Raw genomic sequence first — 18,477 nt, 5'->3', positions numbered from 1 at the left:
AGATGAGTGGGTGGTAGGGCAGATGATCATACTATCTAACAGCACCTGAATTAGTTGCACATTGTACTGGAGTGTAACTGCATTTATAACATTATCTGCTTTTAAAACCTTTTCCTTTATGAGACAGCGTGGGTGACTGGAACCTAGAGAAAGGAAACTAATCTGTAGTTTGGTTTTGAAAAATACTGTTATTTATAGAGGGGGTGCAGTGGCACAGTTAGATATTTACTAAGCACATTGTTTGAATATTTACCTGACTACAACCTCTAAACTGAGTTCCAGCATGACACTATTCATAGAGCTTCAAAGGCCTAGGCCTAATTTTCATTTATCTTAAAGAATCTGATTAATCTCTAAAACAGTGTTTGCAAGAGGGCTTTCCATGAGGCTAAAAAACTGTGAACTGTTTCCTGGTACATTATATTGCAGATGTTAAGTTTCACAATGACAGACTGACTACCCCGACTTTTTTCCTTTCTGAAACAAGAAGAGCTGGAAGACTTTCCCTGCAGATGTACAACTCCCTACTGCCTAGTCACACAAGGACTGAACCAAGCAAAACACAGACTGTGTCCCCTAAAAAAAACCATACAAAACCACACCCTATCTCGCCAGTGTCCACACTGTCCAGATTGGGGCTTCGTGCTCTCAGCCTAAGAAAAAGAGTTTGTAGAGACCTGCATTTCCACAACTTACATTTGCATCATTGTGTTGTGTTGACACCGCGAGGAGGCATGATTCAGCATGGAAAGCCTTTGTTCCTGCAAGTGTTTGTGTGTGCGCGCCCTGGACCACTGCTGGAAATGGGACCCCCTGGTCTGGTATCAAGGTTGTGGTCTGTGTTGTCACTCCTTGAGGATGCAGCTGAACCATGCGGGTCGGCTGAGGCAGCATCACTGGATGTCCTGAAAGAAGAGACAGCACGGTCAGAGCTGGTGTAATTACCCAGAGAGGAGACCACAGCTCAGAATGCACTGTCCTGCATTATCAAACAGGCATCAGACAACCTACAACAGCATTCAGGATCCACAGAGAAAACAACTTTACTTCACAACCACTGAGACAGTTTGTTTATCAGTGGTTTGGAAACAATGATTATTCTGTGCAACCAGATTCAAGCTGAAGCAAGAGGGCATGTATGAGTCTGAGGGATAACAAAGAATATACGTGATTTCTGTTCACTTAATTACTGCCGACAAAAAAAAAAAAAACACACAACAGAAAGCAAAACAAAGGGGTCTGCAGCGAAACCATGAAACCATGTTCAGCTGGAGACCTTTCTTTCAGTGTAGAGACACCGCTCAGGCAGCAGGGATAAAGGACAGAGTGAAGAGACCAGGGGAGGTCCCCATGGTGATGGAAGGCATGTCATGTCTCAGACTGCTTGGGAGGAGCTGGCTTTGTGAGCAACTTTATTTGGATCAAAAGCAAGAGATTCCTTTCAGACCAGAGGGAGTACAGTGCTGGCAATCCACTCACAGCCACTTTGTACAAAAGATTCCTCCCTAAGCGGGGAGGAAAAGTCCGTGTTCATGTGAACTGGGCAGAAGTGACAATATGCATTTGGAACCTTCAAATGAAATGAATTTACCTTTTTTTTTTTTTTTTTAATTTAGCTTATGTTTTTCTCCAAAGCATCTTACAATGTTAAGCAAATTACAATGTTTTTCCTATTTGTATGAATAGGTCATTTTTTAGTGGGGAACTAGGGTAATTCAAACATCAGTCCTTCAAGTTCAAGCTGGCAGCTGCTTGCAAAGTGTAAAAATAAACTGATAGCAAAATAAATTAAAATAAAGTGGTTTGCTGGTACTGCCTTTAGACCGAAAGGTTGCAGGTTCGATTCCCACCTCTAGCCATAGGACCTTTGAAAAAGCTACTTGCCTTAAGTTGCTCCAGTAAAATTACCCAGATGGATAAATAATTGTAAATAGCTTAACATAGTAAGTTTCTTTGTAGAAAAGCATCAGTTAAATTAATAAATGTAAATTAAATCACCCTAAATGTATTTAGAACAATTTCAGAGGTGGAAGGTTTGTCCTCAGTACTCCTCAACACTGAAATTTGAACTTCTTTCTGCCTTCAAAGTTTCACTTTAATGACAATTTTTTTTTAATCAACTTCTTTTCTTAATGCTGGATTGTAGTCATCTAGACCCTATCCCGGACACACAAGATAGAATAAATGACCACCTCTGATTACCGTAACGCACTCACAACAGACAATGTAGCCCCAAATTCACCTGAAACATGAGTTATTAGACTGCAGGAGAGAACCAAAGCATTCAAAATAAACCAATATGAATACATGCAGACCATACAAACTCCACAGACAACTGAATTCAAACCACATCTAAACCCCATAGCTCAGGCTCTGTGGCATCAGCGCTATCTGCTGCTCAGTAACCAATATATTTGCTGTCATAGTATAAGAACGTGTACTGTAGGGCAAACAATGAAAGACACTTGTTTAAAATTTATGATAAAGGCAATGAATCCAAATTCTCAGTCACAGGCTCACTGGGCACACATACTACACCCAGGCTGGAGACACTGAGTCATGTGCACAAACGACTGCAGCCAGGACATCCCTCCATGGACAAAACAAAGAATTCCCAAAAATTAATCACAGGTTTTACCGCCAAAGCAAACTACATGAGGGCTGCGGCACGTCCATCTTAAGAGTCTACCGTTTCATAGCAAAACATAGTGTCTCCTGCTTTTCTAGAATGAACCAATGACCCAAACACGTTTATGCTATTAACTGCCCAAAAACTGGCAGTGTTTGTGGAGCAGTGCAATTTTATTTCCTGTCATTTTAGTTTTTAATATAGTTTCAAGTTAATTTGGAAAAAAAAATTTAAAAAAAAAAAAAAAAAAAAAAAAACTTTATTACAAAGTACTTATTACAGCTACATCCAACACTTTTACATTGTCTCCCCTGTAAATAAAGACATCTGTATCATTAAGCTTTTACTAATTTTGTAGATAACAAAAAAGGCTGAATGCAGCCAAATGCTGAACACACCTGTGTCAAAAATCAGGGGTGAATAGCCTTTTTACCAATTTGCTATTATGGAAGACTTTTTAAACCCTGCGTTTTCAGACAACCACAATCCTGCACTGGACAAGCAGTTTTTGATAATGGACTGATGGATGGCACTGTTACAAGCCTGTTTTTTTATTTAAATTATTAGTGTTGTCTGAGGGTTTTATAGAACCTAAAAGTGAAGAAATTAAACATCTATTATACAGCTTTTACTAACTGTGACATACTGGTAAAAGCAACACTGAACTTACAAACAAGTCGAGTTATCAACAGATTTCCAATCCCATGTGTGTTCATAAGATGAGGAGGTTTAATTCAAAAATAAAACAAATCTTATGGACCTCATTTATTCAACTACAAGACACTAATAAGTTTAAACATTTCCTTTAATTCTGAGATAGAGAAAATACAGGTGTTCCTCGACTTATGATTTTTTGACTTTACGATACTGAGCTGGCGATACACATTCAGTAGAAGCCGTACTTCGAATTTTGATTTATTTTTTTCCGCCCCAGGCAAACAACATGTAGTGCGATATTCTCTCGCGATGTTGGGCAGCGGCAGCGACCCGCATCTCCCAGTCTGCCACACGATTATGTTTATGCATCTATAATGTCACAGAAACACTGATGCCTCCTGCTACTGGTGAGAAGAAGAGGAGGGCAATTACTCTTAAGGAGAAACTCAGCATTAACTGCCCAGCATGAAGGCGGCCAGGCCGTAATGGTCATCACATGTATGTTAGGCTGTGATGTTCAGTAGGTTAGGTGTATTAAATACATTTTCGACTTACGATACTTTTGATTCAGGATTGGTTTCGCTGAATGTAACCCCATCGCAAGTCAGGGACCACCTGTAATCCATGCCTTTGTAACATCTCAAATAAATTACTGTAAAGTTGTCCTGTTTGTGGCCCAAGCTGTCTCATTTCAGCTGCAGCCAATACAAAACGTTGCACCAAGAAATATAACAAGGTTGCAAATATAAGTACAGGCCTCAGAGGTTTCGGATTTCTCTCTTCCATGCCCAGCACAAGGTACTAAAACCAAAATTCTGCATAACTTTTTTTCTGAACTTTACTTTTATATATTTTATGTCTATTTACATTGTTCATCTGTTTTATTATTATTATGCGCTGCAAGACAATTCATGTTGTGACATTATTGTACTTACCGCTTGTTAACTAGATACATTTTGGAGCATGCAGGGAATAAGTTCAACCATAATGCAGAAGTAGAGTTTTAGACAACATGCACTGCATCCATTCAAAATCAGACCCTTATAAGCACAAAGACATTAAAAGTGGACTGACTTTCAAACCCGACGTGGCAGCGCTGCGTCTTATTCCCTGCATTGTGTACCGGCATTTTTGCATTAAGCATGTAGGTCTTCTAGGTGCTGGGCAATGTCTCAGCATTAAAGAAACCACCTAGCTAACATCTGGAAGACTTCCATGAGCTAAACTGTTCACTGGAGAGCACTAAACATGACATTCCTTACGGAAGTACAGGCTAGCTTCAAAAAGCGTCTCCAATGGAAGGATAATGGTTAAAACACAAGTGAGCGTAGGCCGTTGAAAGGTTGGAAACAGGATTTCCGAAGCTTTGGAGAAACCAGACTCATCTTGGAGGTGTCTGTTCATACGCTATAGCTACAAGTGGCAATGGACAGACAGACAGTTACTTTGTCCTTGACACACCGCCTGCATCACAACATACAGATTATTGCTCAGAACAGTAATACATTGTTAACCAAATTATAAATGGGAAATAGTAATCAAAAGACGACAATCTGAACCTCCTTCAGTGATTCCTTTTTTTTTTGTTTCATGTTAACAGTAAAAGCAGTGTTAGCTTCCAAATAAATCTGATCCTATTCATGAATGTTATGAAAAAGTATTTCATGATATCCTTTGGTTTATAGGATTGCAATGGCATCTGTATGGGGTGTCAGTATTTATACTGGACAAGAGAACAAAACATAACATTCTACGACGATTACAATCTCCATTTTAATAGTTTAAAAACATTCAAAAACCTGCAGATCCCTGCCAAAAATTACTGCTGAAAACAGAATTTAAAAAAAAAACAAGTGTTATACCACCCAGAAGACGACGCTGTATGGAACTGACACATTGTGGTGTTAACCATTTGGGGGTGTTAAATGAAGTATTAAGCATAAATTCCAAAATCCAAAAATTCACCCAAATAAATTATCTTTAAGAATTCTGCTCTTCTAGCAAGATTAAATATGAGCACTGATATCACTAAGAAGCAATTAAGAAAAATTTTATCCTTCTCCCATTATTTTATTAGTTTCCAATGAAACTCTAAAGCTACAATTACCGAGCAAAAAGATGCTGTACTATGAGAAATAAAATTGAATTATCTATCACTGCACCATAAAACATTCATGTGTACTTCAGTTATGTTATGTGGGAAATTTGAGATACCGTCTATCTAGGAAATAATGGTCAAGACTCTTTAAATAGCTACTTATATTCCTATGGAATCAATGCACGCTGGACAAATCTGTGACTGAAAGCACATCAGAAGAGAAAACAGAAGAGAGGCGGCATCTGCTGGCCTTCTCCTCAACATGCACTCATACCCCCAGTTCAAATTTAAAAGAACCCCTCAAATGCATTTACATTTAAAAATAAAGAACATAGGAAACCATTAGATCTATCTAATGTACTTCTGGAACAACTACTAAATATTTAAAGAAACTGCTTGTAGTATAACATCTACACAGCTAACACAGAAGTACAAACTGGTCTGGGGGTGCAGTTTCATTTGATTACACATAATAAAAAGAAAATTAATTCAGGACACACAACTGTTTTAGGGAAAAAGAGCAAATATTTAAAAATATCAATATTAATAAGCAATACAGCCAGAGCTTTATACATAGCTGCTGGGCAACAAATCAGTATTTCAGGGAGTTTGTGTTCTTACCAGAGAGAATTGCTGGCTGCAGGGTCACAGGGGAGAGTTTGGGCACAGGAACAGCAGGCTGGAGGGTCTGAATCACAATGGGCTTAGTCTGGAGAGTAGTGACAGTGTGGGGGACCGAAATCATGTTGACAGCTGGCTTGGGCTGGATGGAGACCTTCGGGGCCAAGTGAATGGGTGGTTTCGGTGGCTGTGAGGGCTTGACTTTAAAGACAAAAATTGAAAAATAATCATCAGCACATCACATCTGAAAACATCCACCTGTCCCTCACGTCATGTGATTAATTAATATAAATGAAATCACCAAATTTTCTTTGTGTGAGAGATGTACAATTACCATTATTTCTTACAGGGACAAAAATGACTTCCCAGATGAAAGACATGATTTCCAACTTCTCTGTGCTATGTGTAGTGTTGCTTACTAAAATGATACTATAAGACATGTATTTGATCATTAGATTAAGGTTTTATTTACACCAGTGGTCACTAGTTCCAGAGGAATCCAGAAGTCAATACAGTAGATTTAGTTATATAACAGCCAGTGACACCACTGACAAACAGAAGCCTTTTAAATTTGAGATAGCAACGTGTAGGTCTATACCAAAATATCTGATACAGACTAAAATACCCATTATAGAAATAAAATAACCTTATAAGAGGCAAAAAAACTGTACTGAATAAGTGTATGAAAAGGAGGCATATATTATATGTTTCTCAAGATGCTGTAGAAGTTTTTTTATTTTACAGAAACTCATAAGGGTTAAGCACACATCATAAATTAACACTAAAAATCAGAAATGAGCACACTACAGCTTCTAAAACACGAATTTCCTCCCACTGCTACACCTTTACTAAACGGATTATTGTACTGACTATAAAACAGAAAAATTAGAAAACCATTTTATTTAATCCTTTTCAACAAAGAACTCTATGACCTTAACAGACCGCATATACCAAATATTTGTGATGTATCCCCAATATGGTCTTCATCTCAAACAGATGAGCTGGTCTCTGTGAGAAGTTGCCCAGTTCAGCTCTTACCTCTGACAGGCTGCTTACTCCTCTCCTGAGGTTTCTTCTGTGGTGTCACAGAAGAGGCAACAGACAGTGGGGTTGGTGGGGACTGGCACTCTGCCTGCAGGAGAGGACAGACCTTATGTGCAGTATGTGCACAAAACATCTATACATTTATCCAATACGGCTCAGACGATCATCAGACCCACACCTGTCTTGCCAATTAATCACTTTTAGACACAAGGTGAGCACTGCGATTATGTGCTCAGCATGACAATTTTTGCGGAAGAAAATATGTAAAAGCATGAAATAAGCATCATATGGTAGGGTCCAGCTTTAACTTTCTTTGTTGGAGTGTAAATAAGCTGTCTCCAAGATTATGTTAATACCAAGAAATTCACCCAAACCTTTTTAATAATGAAACACATCTCAAATGGCTTGTGGGTAATTATTTTGATGATGTGTTGCAAGAGTGATTAAGCTGTTAATCAACATGTAGGACTTTTAATTACCCACTCATGCCAAGTGGGCATCAACTGGGTTCTATTCCCATCCACCCCCACTGCTGTGGGCAGGTGAAGAACAGCTGGTGTGGGCCAGCTTGCTGCAGGCAGACAGCCTCCATCTGGACAAGCAGGAGGGGGCAAAGCAGGGCACAGCTACACTTACGTGTGGGCTGCAGGGAGACAGAACCCCTGTGGAGCCAGGTGAGGAGACGGAGCTCACTGTGCTATAGGGGGAGAGCGTATCCATGGCCATTTCCGCTTCTGCAGAAACACAGTGTGGAGGTTAAAAGGACCACTCAGTCACCAGTTTCACTTTATCAATATCCTGATTAGAAGAGCTGAGCATGGGTATGTGTACTCAATCTTATATTTCATTTTGTAGTTTGCTATCATTACAGCAAGGCTGGCTGAGGAAGGTATTGACTTTCCTGGAGAATTTCAAAACATTGCCATTTACAGGCATTCATGTATGGCATGATCAGATTAAAGTTTTTTCCCCTACCCTATCTCTTAACACCCACCAATTGCGCAGTCATTTCATCAGTGTTCCAGTCTCAATACAGACATTTATCACATGGGTGGGCCATAGATTATATTAAAAAAAAAAAAAATCTTAATTTTCTATTAATTTCAATAATTTCGATCCGTTATCTTCACATACGCATCAGTCACAATCATTTAAAATCTGTATGAATCATAAACTGTACCCTCTGACAATTAGAAACAAAGTACAATGTTGTGATTTTTTTTTTTTTATCCTAAATACTGCCAGTGCCAGAGCAACAGATAAAAAGGAACAGAATCAAATCAGGATACTGGATTAAAGCTATCTCAGATGATGTCACAGATTGGCTGAATAGAAACAGGGCTACATTACCAGCTAAGGTGAAGCCAACGGTTTCAGTTTACAGGAACAAAAAAAATAGATGGAATAACTATTTATGTATATGCACAAGGGCCCCAAAGCAAACTCTAAGATGGCCAGATAAAGAGTTAGATCAACTTTTACATCTGTCATCTTATTCATTCACCTAATCCCAAAACCTCTAGATTACTGAACAATACATAAATCAATATTTCTGACACTATTTCATGACATTTACAAAGCTGTCTGAACTAAACACTGGGAGCATCCATTTAAAGACTTTCTCCGCAGATTCTGTTTGACAGGTACTGAATGTGTACAAGTACAATAAGTGAGTATGATGAGTGAAAAGATTATGAATTCATTATGGAAGGTCCCATGGTGGTAAGAATGAAACAGAAACCAGATGGTATGTGCGCATACCATATGGATTCCATTTCTGTTTCACTCCATGTTTTGCAAATAAAGCAGAATGAATAACATTTAAACATGTGCGAGGACTAAGAATTTTCACACACATATGGTCTGGTAGTTCAGTTCCGCAATTTGCAAATTTACATGTGCAGAGAGATGGTTCTCTGTCATTCAGGCAGACTGCTGCTAAGTCTTTAGATCAGTGGGGCAGATTTACCTGTGTAGCTACTGTCTGTGTCAGCAGGAGAACCATAGTTCCAGGGAGGGAAGTCAACTCCAAAGGTAAGTTCTGGTGTGTCGCCAGCCTGGGGATTATGCAGTGTTCCAGTTATTTTTACACATACCTGTACTGTAAGAAAATGTGCCATCTGTTCTTGTAGAACCTGGATGTTCCCTAAACACTGACCTCCAGTATGCAAAATATAAACAATTGTAACCATAAAATAGTCCAGATAAAACACTGGGTATGTCCAAAAAAGTAAAAACTCTGAGAAATAACAATGGTTATTAAGCAAATGTGTAAATAAAATGGAAAAATAATATTTGTTGCAGGAGCTAAATTTAGTCTAAGAAGTGTTCGCAGCAATATAAAAAAGGTCATGGAAACAATCACCTCCCAGTGCTCTGAAATCAATATGCATATTACATACATATGCTGCCATCAGTTCACACTTCATTAGTAAATATGAGTAAAAGAAGCTGGTTCTACATAAGTAAAATGGATCATTTCTACAGAGCGTTACATACCTTGTATACTTTCGCTATAGGAACTGGGTTCTAACTCCAGCATCTCCACATCAACTATACTGATCAAATGTAGGGAGATATCAACTTACGTGTAATATTTCTATGCCCATAAAAAGTGCTTGTGAACAGTCCTCATACAGCTTAAGTGTCACAGATACACTTTTGTATACTGTGAGTAGTACATCGCTTTGGAGAAAAGCCTTTGCCACACGAATAAAAGTAACAACTCACACTGGACAGGTCATCCAGAGCCTTGAGCAGTTCATCTGTATCGCCATTGCTGTCCAGCTCATCAAACACACTGATGTCTGTATGATGAAAAGCGCAGAAATGTATTGAAACCAGATGTCCATCATGCTTGCGCTAAAAAGTGTTTCCTATAGTTTTTAAATGGAGGATTCAAGAGATAACAGGCCTAATACAATATCTAAAACATTTCATTTAAACAGCCCTATCAACATTTACTTCTTTGTTATGCCATTCCTAAGTACTTCTGAAATAACTGCTCTATTAACTGCAGTGACACATTTAAGATATGCAAATGTTTGCATGACAGAATTACTTAGATTTGCACCTGACTGCCAGACAAAAAATTTCAACCAAGTATAAAATTGAATTAAATAAATATATATATACATAAATGATATACATATATAAATTAAATATATAGATGAACTAAGTCTCAAATATGGATTATCTGTACTGACTAAGTATGAAATTCAACAGTATGAACTGTAAATACATGGGAACTGCAGCTATATGGACCATAACAAAATGAAATAGAGTTGCAGTCTGTAAGAGCATTTACGCTTTTAATGTTTATTTAACATTTTTCTGTTAGTACTGCTGCAAGGGCAACCCAAGCAGTCTGCTGACAGATGGCAGTAAAGCACATCGAAGTAAAACGGGAGTACAGAACTGGACTACTGTATCTTAACACAACTCGCATTGTTTTTACTGCTCGTGTCACTCGCTGTAGTTACAGTAAGGAGAGTCAACCTGTTACCATGGAAACCAAAGGAACACTTGAGGAATTTCAATTAAGCTTTACTTGTCATCCAGCTCGAAATCTTTCAAATAAAAAAGTTCAATTGGATTTTTTTTTTGTGTGTTGTTATTGTTATAAATTAGACTTGAAATTTGTTTTCACTAAGTTCGGGAAGTCAGTCATGTGTACTGAAAAAACCTTCCAGAATGTTCTGTAACTGCGTCCCTGTGGTACTGGTTTTTCTTCGATCTTCACTTGTTTTTACGAACCCTTCAAACTATTTTTTTCCTTATGTTTATTTTGGACTTTTTTATTTAAGAGCTTTTGAACTCTTACAAAAACAAAGGGTGTAGATCGGACCTCTCGTTCGTTACATCACAGTCATCACATCATCAAATCCATCACACCGACACTCTATAACCCTACTCCTAATAATTCTACAACCCTATAACCCCAATTCTAACCTGAAACCAGAGTGGAATTCCTGCCCTCTTGTACCATCAGCATTCAGGACCTATGTTGTTTTGTTTGTCAGTGTCACAGTGACAGAATCACTTACAACGTTAGTTATATAATAAAGTTCAGTAGCTAAATTAATTTTAATATCCATTCATTCACACTCATCATCCTCCTGATCCTCGTCAGAAAATAATTTTAATCAAACTAAACTTGTAAAATAACTAGACAATTCAACTGTGCCGCTTACATTACGAATTGACTCCGCTTTCAACTCAAGAATTGCTCGACTTATTATTATGTTAGTTTTGTGTTTGAAATAAATAATTACTTCACCAGTACATATAACATACCCAAGTCGTCGTCCGGCTGCTGCTCGAAGATATCGTCCACAGGGTCGTCAGTTACAACATCGCGTTCATTTAACAGATTCTCCAACTCTAACATTAAGTCCGTCGCCATTCTTTCGTAAATACATTAGAAATTCTAAGTAAAATCTGAGTTATTACAGTTTTACTTGCGTTGCGTCGTACAGCGTTCTACGCGTTTCTTCGAAGACTTCCTGTATGAGGAAAACACACGTCATGGTTTACCGTAAAACTACGGCGTACGCAGAGGGACAAAAGCCATTCTGAACCGCCTTCGACCTCTGACCAAAATCACACCGGGTTTTAAATTTCATTTTGGATTTTCAGAAACCAATTTAAAGTTAATAAACAACTGATCCCGTAAAGCGTTTTTTATTATAAAATATTCCATTATATTACATCTTGCGCAGCAGCCTATAAGATAATGAACTAGGTATTCTTACTACTGTGTGTATTCTACTAGAGAATACAAGACGACTCCACAGATCACCTTGCTCGTCTTGAAAAAGGGCGTTTGCTGAATAAAGCCGCGTATATCCATATTCATGAATGTAAACAAAGTTCACGTTTTCTTAAATGAAGATGAAAATTGTTTATAATGAAAATAAACTGCAACCATGATAAGTACAAGATTATTATGAATTGCCCATGAGCAGAACGTCCAACACCTATACTGTATAGTGTGTGTGTATTTTACCATATTAAGCTTAATTATATACGTTAATTCATGTACATGAATTAACGTATATAATTAAGCTTAATATGGTAAAATACACACACACACACACACACACACGCATGCACTCACACTGACTGAAGCCGCTTGTCCTGAGCGGGGTCACAGCGGTCTGGGGCCCAACCCAGCAGTGCGGGGCGCAGGGCTGAAGGGGGAGGGGACGCACAGGGCCGGACGCCAGTCCATCGCAGGGCAGCCCAGGCAGGACTCAAGCTCCAGACCCACCAAAGAGCAGGTACAGTTTGGCAAACCCGCTGCACCACCACGCCCCTCGCTTATGGCAAAATATTAAATTTTAAAATACTGGTAAAATCATGTAAAAAAAACATCCAATCGTAGCAAATATTCTTTAAATTTCTTTAAAAATTTTATTTATTGCAATAGTGGGGTGCAATGGTGCAGGGGGTTGGACCGGGTCCTGCTCTCCGGTGGGTCTGGGGTTCAAGTCCTGCTTGGGGTGCCTTGTGACAGACTGGCATCCTGTCCTGGGTGTGTCCCCTCCCCCTCCAGCCTTATGCCCTGTATTGCCAGGTTAGGTGCTGGCTCCCCGCAACCCGGAATGGGACAAACAGTTCAGAAAGTGTGTGTGTGCAAATACTTAATGACATCATGTTGTCTGTTAAAAAATACTGTAACGACCTGCGTTACTGCGGGGAATTTGTTTATTGTAAATAGTCGCATTATGGGAAAAATGTGAATAAAGTGTGCAACCACTGGGGGCACTTAGGGGCAATATAAAGGGATAACCGTGGTTGGCAGTGAAAGAGCCACGGGGTACTAAGTAGACTGAGAAGGCTGGCTTGAGGCACAGGTTCTTGAGGAAATAGGTCTTTGGACTGAGGTCATTATTTTTTTGTGTGTCTGTGTTCTAATAAAATGTTCATCAACGAGCACTGTTTGTATCTAGCTTTCTTAGTCCTATCCAAACCCAGAGCATCGTGTGCCACAATAGTGTAGCTCTGGGATTAGAGAGAATATTCTGCTGCATAAAACCTTTCAGTTGCTGTAAAATTTGCTTACCTTATTTATAAGTGGCCTTGGACTAGGTGTCACCTAAATCATTTTTTTTTTAAAGAAATAGATTAAACTTCTCCTTGGCACAGCACCGGGCTTGTCATGATTTTTTGAAAACGTAAGAACAGTAATAGATAATCACAAAGCTCCTCTCTGATGGCACTGACAGCTGATAGCAGGAGCAGAAAGGACAATCATGTGTCCCCAAGACAGATTTTGGACAGATGGTAGAAACGTGGTCTCCAGAAGCCCCCCCCCCCCCCCCACATTCAGCTAACCTGACCAGGTAGGAAAATGTGACAATAACTGTACTCTTTTGGGAGTTTGGCTAGCTGAAGATGACATGTGATTGAAAAACATCCACTAAGTTCTCTCATTAGTAGATGTTTTAGTTACAATGTCAGTGTGTTAGAATAGTGAGGTGGGTAGCATCACAGACCATCACAGAAAAGTGTCCTTGAATGTGTACTGCTTGATGAGTTAATTTTAGAAAAATGCTCTTGGGACAGTGGGTTTGGCCAATGCCTGCTATGTGGTGGGTCTGGGGTTCAAGCCCTGCTTAGGGTGCCTTGTGGCGGACTGGAGTCCCATCCTGGGTGTGTCCCCACCCTCCCTTGGCCTTGCGCCCTGTATTGCTGGGTTAGGCTTTGGCTCACCACGACCCCACTTGGGACAAGAAGATGTTGGTTGGCTTTCAGAAGGTTATTTTTTCCCATTTAGTTTAATTCATCCCTTGTCCCAGTGCAGGCTTGTGGTCCGGAGCCTACCTGGGAATCATAAGGTGTGAGGCAGTGTATGCCCTGGATGGGATTCCAGTCCATCACAGCCATGTAATTTTAAATTTATGTAGTTTCTCATTTTATATTATTTTCACTTTATATAACTTCATAGGACATGAAAAATCTAGTTAAGAAAAAAAAAACAAAGAGAAAAATACCTTTACCCTTAAAAATTTATTACTAGAGTGTTTGTAACACCAGAAACTGGTGTAAATTGCTGTAGTCCTTAAAACTGAATAATGAAAATAGTTAAGTTAATATAGCATAGTGGCTAGAGCTTCTGCCCTCAGATCTAAAGGGTGCTGGTTTAAATGGTCCCTCCTGCTATAGTAGCCTTGAGCAAAGTGCTTGCCCTATATTGTTCCAATAAAATTACCCAGCTCTTGATTTGCTTGGAAAAAGGTTGCTAAATGAGTAGCATTTCTTGGTCAGCGTGTGAAAAGGTATATTTCGCTTCATTTAATCAGTCATTACCATTAATATATTAAGCATCAGATGCCATTGTATCTAGTGTTGTCGCCTTGCCTCTACTCCATTTTATTATTTTCCCCACTGTCCAAGAAGAACTGTAAATGTTATGGGTGTTTAAATAGGGAAGTTGAACAGGGGATAGCTACATGGCTTTCGGTGTAAGAAAAAGTCAAAATTACTCTGAATAATGACTCTGGTAAGACAGGCAATGGTTACAAGCCTCACCAGATGGACATCCCATATTCTGACATACAGAAGAGGATGCTAATCTGTGTTGGGAAGCTTTAGTAATGCCAAAAACATGAGCATCTGTTAAATTAGCAGCTATCCGACAATCCACAGGCTCTCATGTAAAATGTCCTTTAAGTGACACTGTTTGAAGGATGTAACAGCAAGCAATGCAAGTGTTGATGCAGGAGACATGCTAGATGTAGGTGACTCCAAGGTCCTGCAATTCAGATATATCTTACTAAATGAATTTATTCTGTAAGTAATGGTCATGACAGTCTCAGCTGCACTGGATTCTTCAGCAGCGGGAATAGTGAATGATGGCACTTGTTTTCTGGAACTGCCCAATTCCAAAGACAAAGTTGAGTAAAACAAAACAACTGGTTATACATACATCCTGAATGCTGATGGTACAAAGAGGGCAGGAATTCCACTCTGGTTTCAGGTTAGAATTGGGGTTATAGGGTTGTAGAATTATAGGAGTAGGGTTATAGTTATTGGGTTAGGGTTGTTTTGGTAAGATCACACATCTCGCGATGCACCTGGACACATCATCTGCAACGTAACTTGGAGTCTTTCCTCATCGTACGGTAACAGTTTTGTTGCATCTCATGCAGTCTCAGCTTTACCGTGATTCCCCTGAACACCTCAGTCTTTTTCAGTATAAGTATATTGACACAGAGAGAGTGTTCCACTGATGTATGGATGAGTGACCTGTTGTAGGTAGTGTATCTAGCAGTGTAAGTCACCTTGGTGAATAAGGTGTGTGGGCTCATAACACTACATAGAGTTCATTGGAAGTCACTTTGGAGAAAAGCGTCCGCTAAATAAATAAATGTAAATGTATATTGCTATTGGGGGTGTGGTGGCGCAGTGGGTTGGACCGCAGTCCTGCTCTCCAGTGGGCCTGAGGTTCGAGTCCCGCTTGGGGTGCCATGTGACGGACTGGTGTCCCATCCTGGGTGTGTCCCCTCCTCCTCCGGCCTTACGCCCTGTGTTACCGGGTAGGCTCCGGTTCCCCGTGACCCCGTATGGGACAAGCGGTTCTGAAAATGTGTGTGTGTGTGTGTATATTGCTATTACATATACACTATGTAGTGTGAAATCACTTTTTCCATAAATATCACAAGTAAAATGTTTAATGTTCCTTATTTTAACTGTAATTAAGATTTAGCTTGAGCTATATCTTATAAGGGTAAATTATTGGTGATGCATTATTTACAATACAATAAAGTGCTGGAAATATTGTCACCTTTTCAACAGTTTTTTTTAAGTACTGCATGCATTTAAATTACATTAAATATAAAATATGCATTTTATCATTCATAAAAATGACCGATTATTTCCAAAAACTGGGCTCTCCATCACGGTGGCACAGCAAGTAGTGCTGCTGCCTCAGAGTACCTGGGTGCTGCAAGAGAATGTGGGTTTGATCCCAGCTTTGTCTGCTCTGTGCGGGTTTTGTTTGGTTGCTCCAGGTTCCACCCACAGTCAAAAGATATGAAAAAAGATAAAAAAAAACACACAAAAAGCAGCCCAACGAGCCTACTTAATGCAGTGCTTACTGCTAATGCAGTTTGAAATAAATGTTAATTTGAAGATATAAAAATCAGTTTTATTAATGAACAGCAAAAACATCAAAGTAATAGAATATTAGTTTGAATGCTCTTTGATAAGTGGTACGCAGGGGGTGCGGTGGCGCAGTGGGTTGGCCCACAGTCCTGCTCTCCAGTGGGTCTGGGGTTCTAGTCCCGCTTGGGGTGCCTTGCGATGGACTGGCGTCCCGTCCTGGGTGTGTCCCCTCCTCCTCTGGCCTTACGCCCTGTGTTACCGGGTAGGCTCCGGTTCCCCGTGACCCCGTATGGGACAAGCGGTTCTGAAAATGTGTGTGTGTGTGTGTGTGTGTGATAAGTGGTACAGTATACAGCAGTCATAAACCCATTCTTACAGCTTTCATAGTACAAGATTCAATGATTTTGAACTATAGTATGCTTTGTGTGTTTTTGTACAGATAATCCCCTAACTGCTCTAGGTTCCACTGAGAAACAAATCCTACCTAGAAGGCACAGCTAAGCTGTAATGTGCAATAAAGAAACACTAACACTAAGCACTTGAAAGTATGGACACTGAACATCTTATGAAGAGGAAAAAAAAAATTCTTTTTAATGTAAATCTGGTTGTAATTAAAATTTTATGACACCCTTTTCTGTTACATTCCATAGATACTTGATTGATTGTAAAAAAAAAATTCCCCCATACGAAAACAAGAAGAAAATTCAATTGAGTACCAGATCATTTTGCAGCAAAGCTTCGTGTCTAGGAACATCACTGTGTAGGGTGCCTTATCCAAATCACTACAAAAAGCCACAGTACGCTTACCATCTTTGCTTGTGTGGAGCTTGATCAAGCTTGACAGGTCAAAGTAACAAGCATACGACAGATGGAGAAAATGGTCTCTGGGGCAATTTTGTCATCTTCCACGTTTGCTCAAGTTTTAGGCACATCCTTTTTCAGAATTTCCTTGCCTCTGCATACTGGAATAGGTTTCCTATATTGGTCAACAGTGATGCTAGACACTTACTGTGTGATGGGGAAAATGTGTACTGCAACCTGAAAATAACAATATGAGGAAATGGGTTCCATTGCACAAGAACTAAAAAATATTACCATTCTTACCTAATTACAGCCTGGTGGTACAATTTGTTGCATTGATGTCCATCACCTTCTGTACTGTGGTTTTAGATGTGGCTTTGTATTCAGCTCTGCCTGTGCAGAGTGGGCATATTTTCTCCGTGCTCACATGGGGTTCCTCCAAGTGCTGTGCTTTCCTCCCACAATCCAAACGCGTGTTTCAGGTGAACTGGTGACTGTAACTTGTGCATAGTGTATGTGTGTGGCTACCCTGCAATGGACTGACATATCCTCTGGGGTGTACTCTGTTTAATGACCTATGCTTCAGGAATAAGCTACAGACTACCGTGGCTCTACACCAGACAAGCAGTTATCGATAATAGACAGATGAATGGATGGTAGCTGGCTATCTTTATGAAAAAATTGAACATTCAAAAAGCCTATTTTAAATCATGCGGCATACATTTGTTCTTTTTCCCAGTTATAAGAGGTAGAGGAGAGCAGCTGGAGTAAATTCAATTATAGAGCATGAAAAACAGCCACATCACAATGAAGTGCATCCTGTTTTATAGTGTGTATCACTAGCAGGTGGACCAGGTTTGTTGTGCTGGCAAGGGATTAGAGCCACGGTGCCCATTTGCAGGTTATACTGTTGTGAATACAAAAAGATTACTAAAGGAGGTTTGCCTCACTGACTGCAGCATGGGGGAGGTTCTTTTTGTTTTAGCAGTGGTACCACTACGAACCAGAATAATTGCTACTGCTTGATGTTGTGGTCATAATCAGTTTATATTCAAATGATGCTCTTGTCTTTTGGCTTCTAATAGCTTTTTAAAAAACTTACTTACATCTTGGCTTTAGTGTTTTGAGATTAAGGGGAATATATGCATGATTTTGAAAACTACATGTGCATTTTTCATAAGCCTTTCAGAATTATAACTGAAAAATATTACATTGTGTGTGTATTGTATTTGTTTTTAGAGAAAGGGGCCTTTTTGGGTTCACATAGTACAAGATTTTTTTTTTAAATAATGTGAATTAAAAAACAGAGTAGTAAATGCGTAGTCCCATTTGTTTCTATTAGTGGTTTAAAGAAAGAATTGATTAATTGCCATTTTAGTCCTTTTCTTTGACTTTAATGAATTTACATTAACTAATAGGAGGGCAAAAGAAAAGGCCTGATTAGTGTGGAATGGGTTGGAAAAAAAGCTATTCGTCTTAGTTAGCATCCTCCTGTGATCTTTTATGGGCTGTTTTT

At 39.3% G+C, this 18,477-nt stretch overlaps 1 protein-coding gene across 1 annotated transcript in view; it reads right to left on the bottom strand.

The window, feature by feature from the left end:
- Positions 1-11,581, bottom strand: part of atf6 (activating transcription factor 6) — a 40,298-nt gene extending 28,717 nt beyond the window's left edge. The window contains exons 1-7 of the mRNA XM_018754164.2: positions 11,346-11,581; positions 9,780-9,856; positions 9,019-9,106; positions 7,686-7,783; positions 7,044-7,137; positions 6,006-6,206; positions 697-905 (exon numbers count right to left, since the gene is read on the bottom strand). Coding sequence (XP_018609680.2) covers positions 697-905; positions 6,006-6,206; positions 7,044-7,137; positions 7,686-7,783; positions 9,019-9,106; positions 9,780-9,856; positions 11,346-11,454 — 876 coding nt within the window. The 5' untranslated portion in view covers positions 11,455-11,581. The remainder of the gene's footprint in view (positions 1-696; positions 906-6,005; positions 6,207-7,043; positions 7,138-7,685; positions 7,784-9,018; positions 9,107-9,779; positions 9,857-11,345) is intronic.
- Positions 11,582-18,477: the final 6,896 nt, after the last annotated feature.

Source organism: Scleropages formosus, chromosome 9, assembly GCF_900964775.1.
Source record: "Scleropages formosus chromosome 9, fSclFor1.1, whole genome shotgun sequence".
Classification (NCBI taxonomy): Eukaryota; Metazoa; Chordata; class Actinopteri; order Osteoglossiformes; family Osteoglossidae; genus Scleropages; species Scleropages formosus.
Note: the sequence above shows the minus strand (reverse complement) of the source record. Positions and strands in the feature narration are given on the sequence as shown.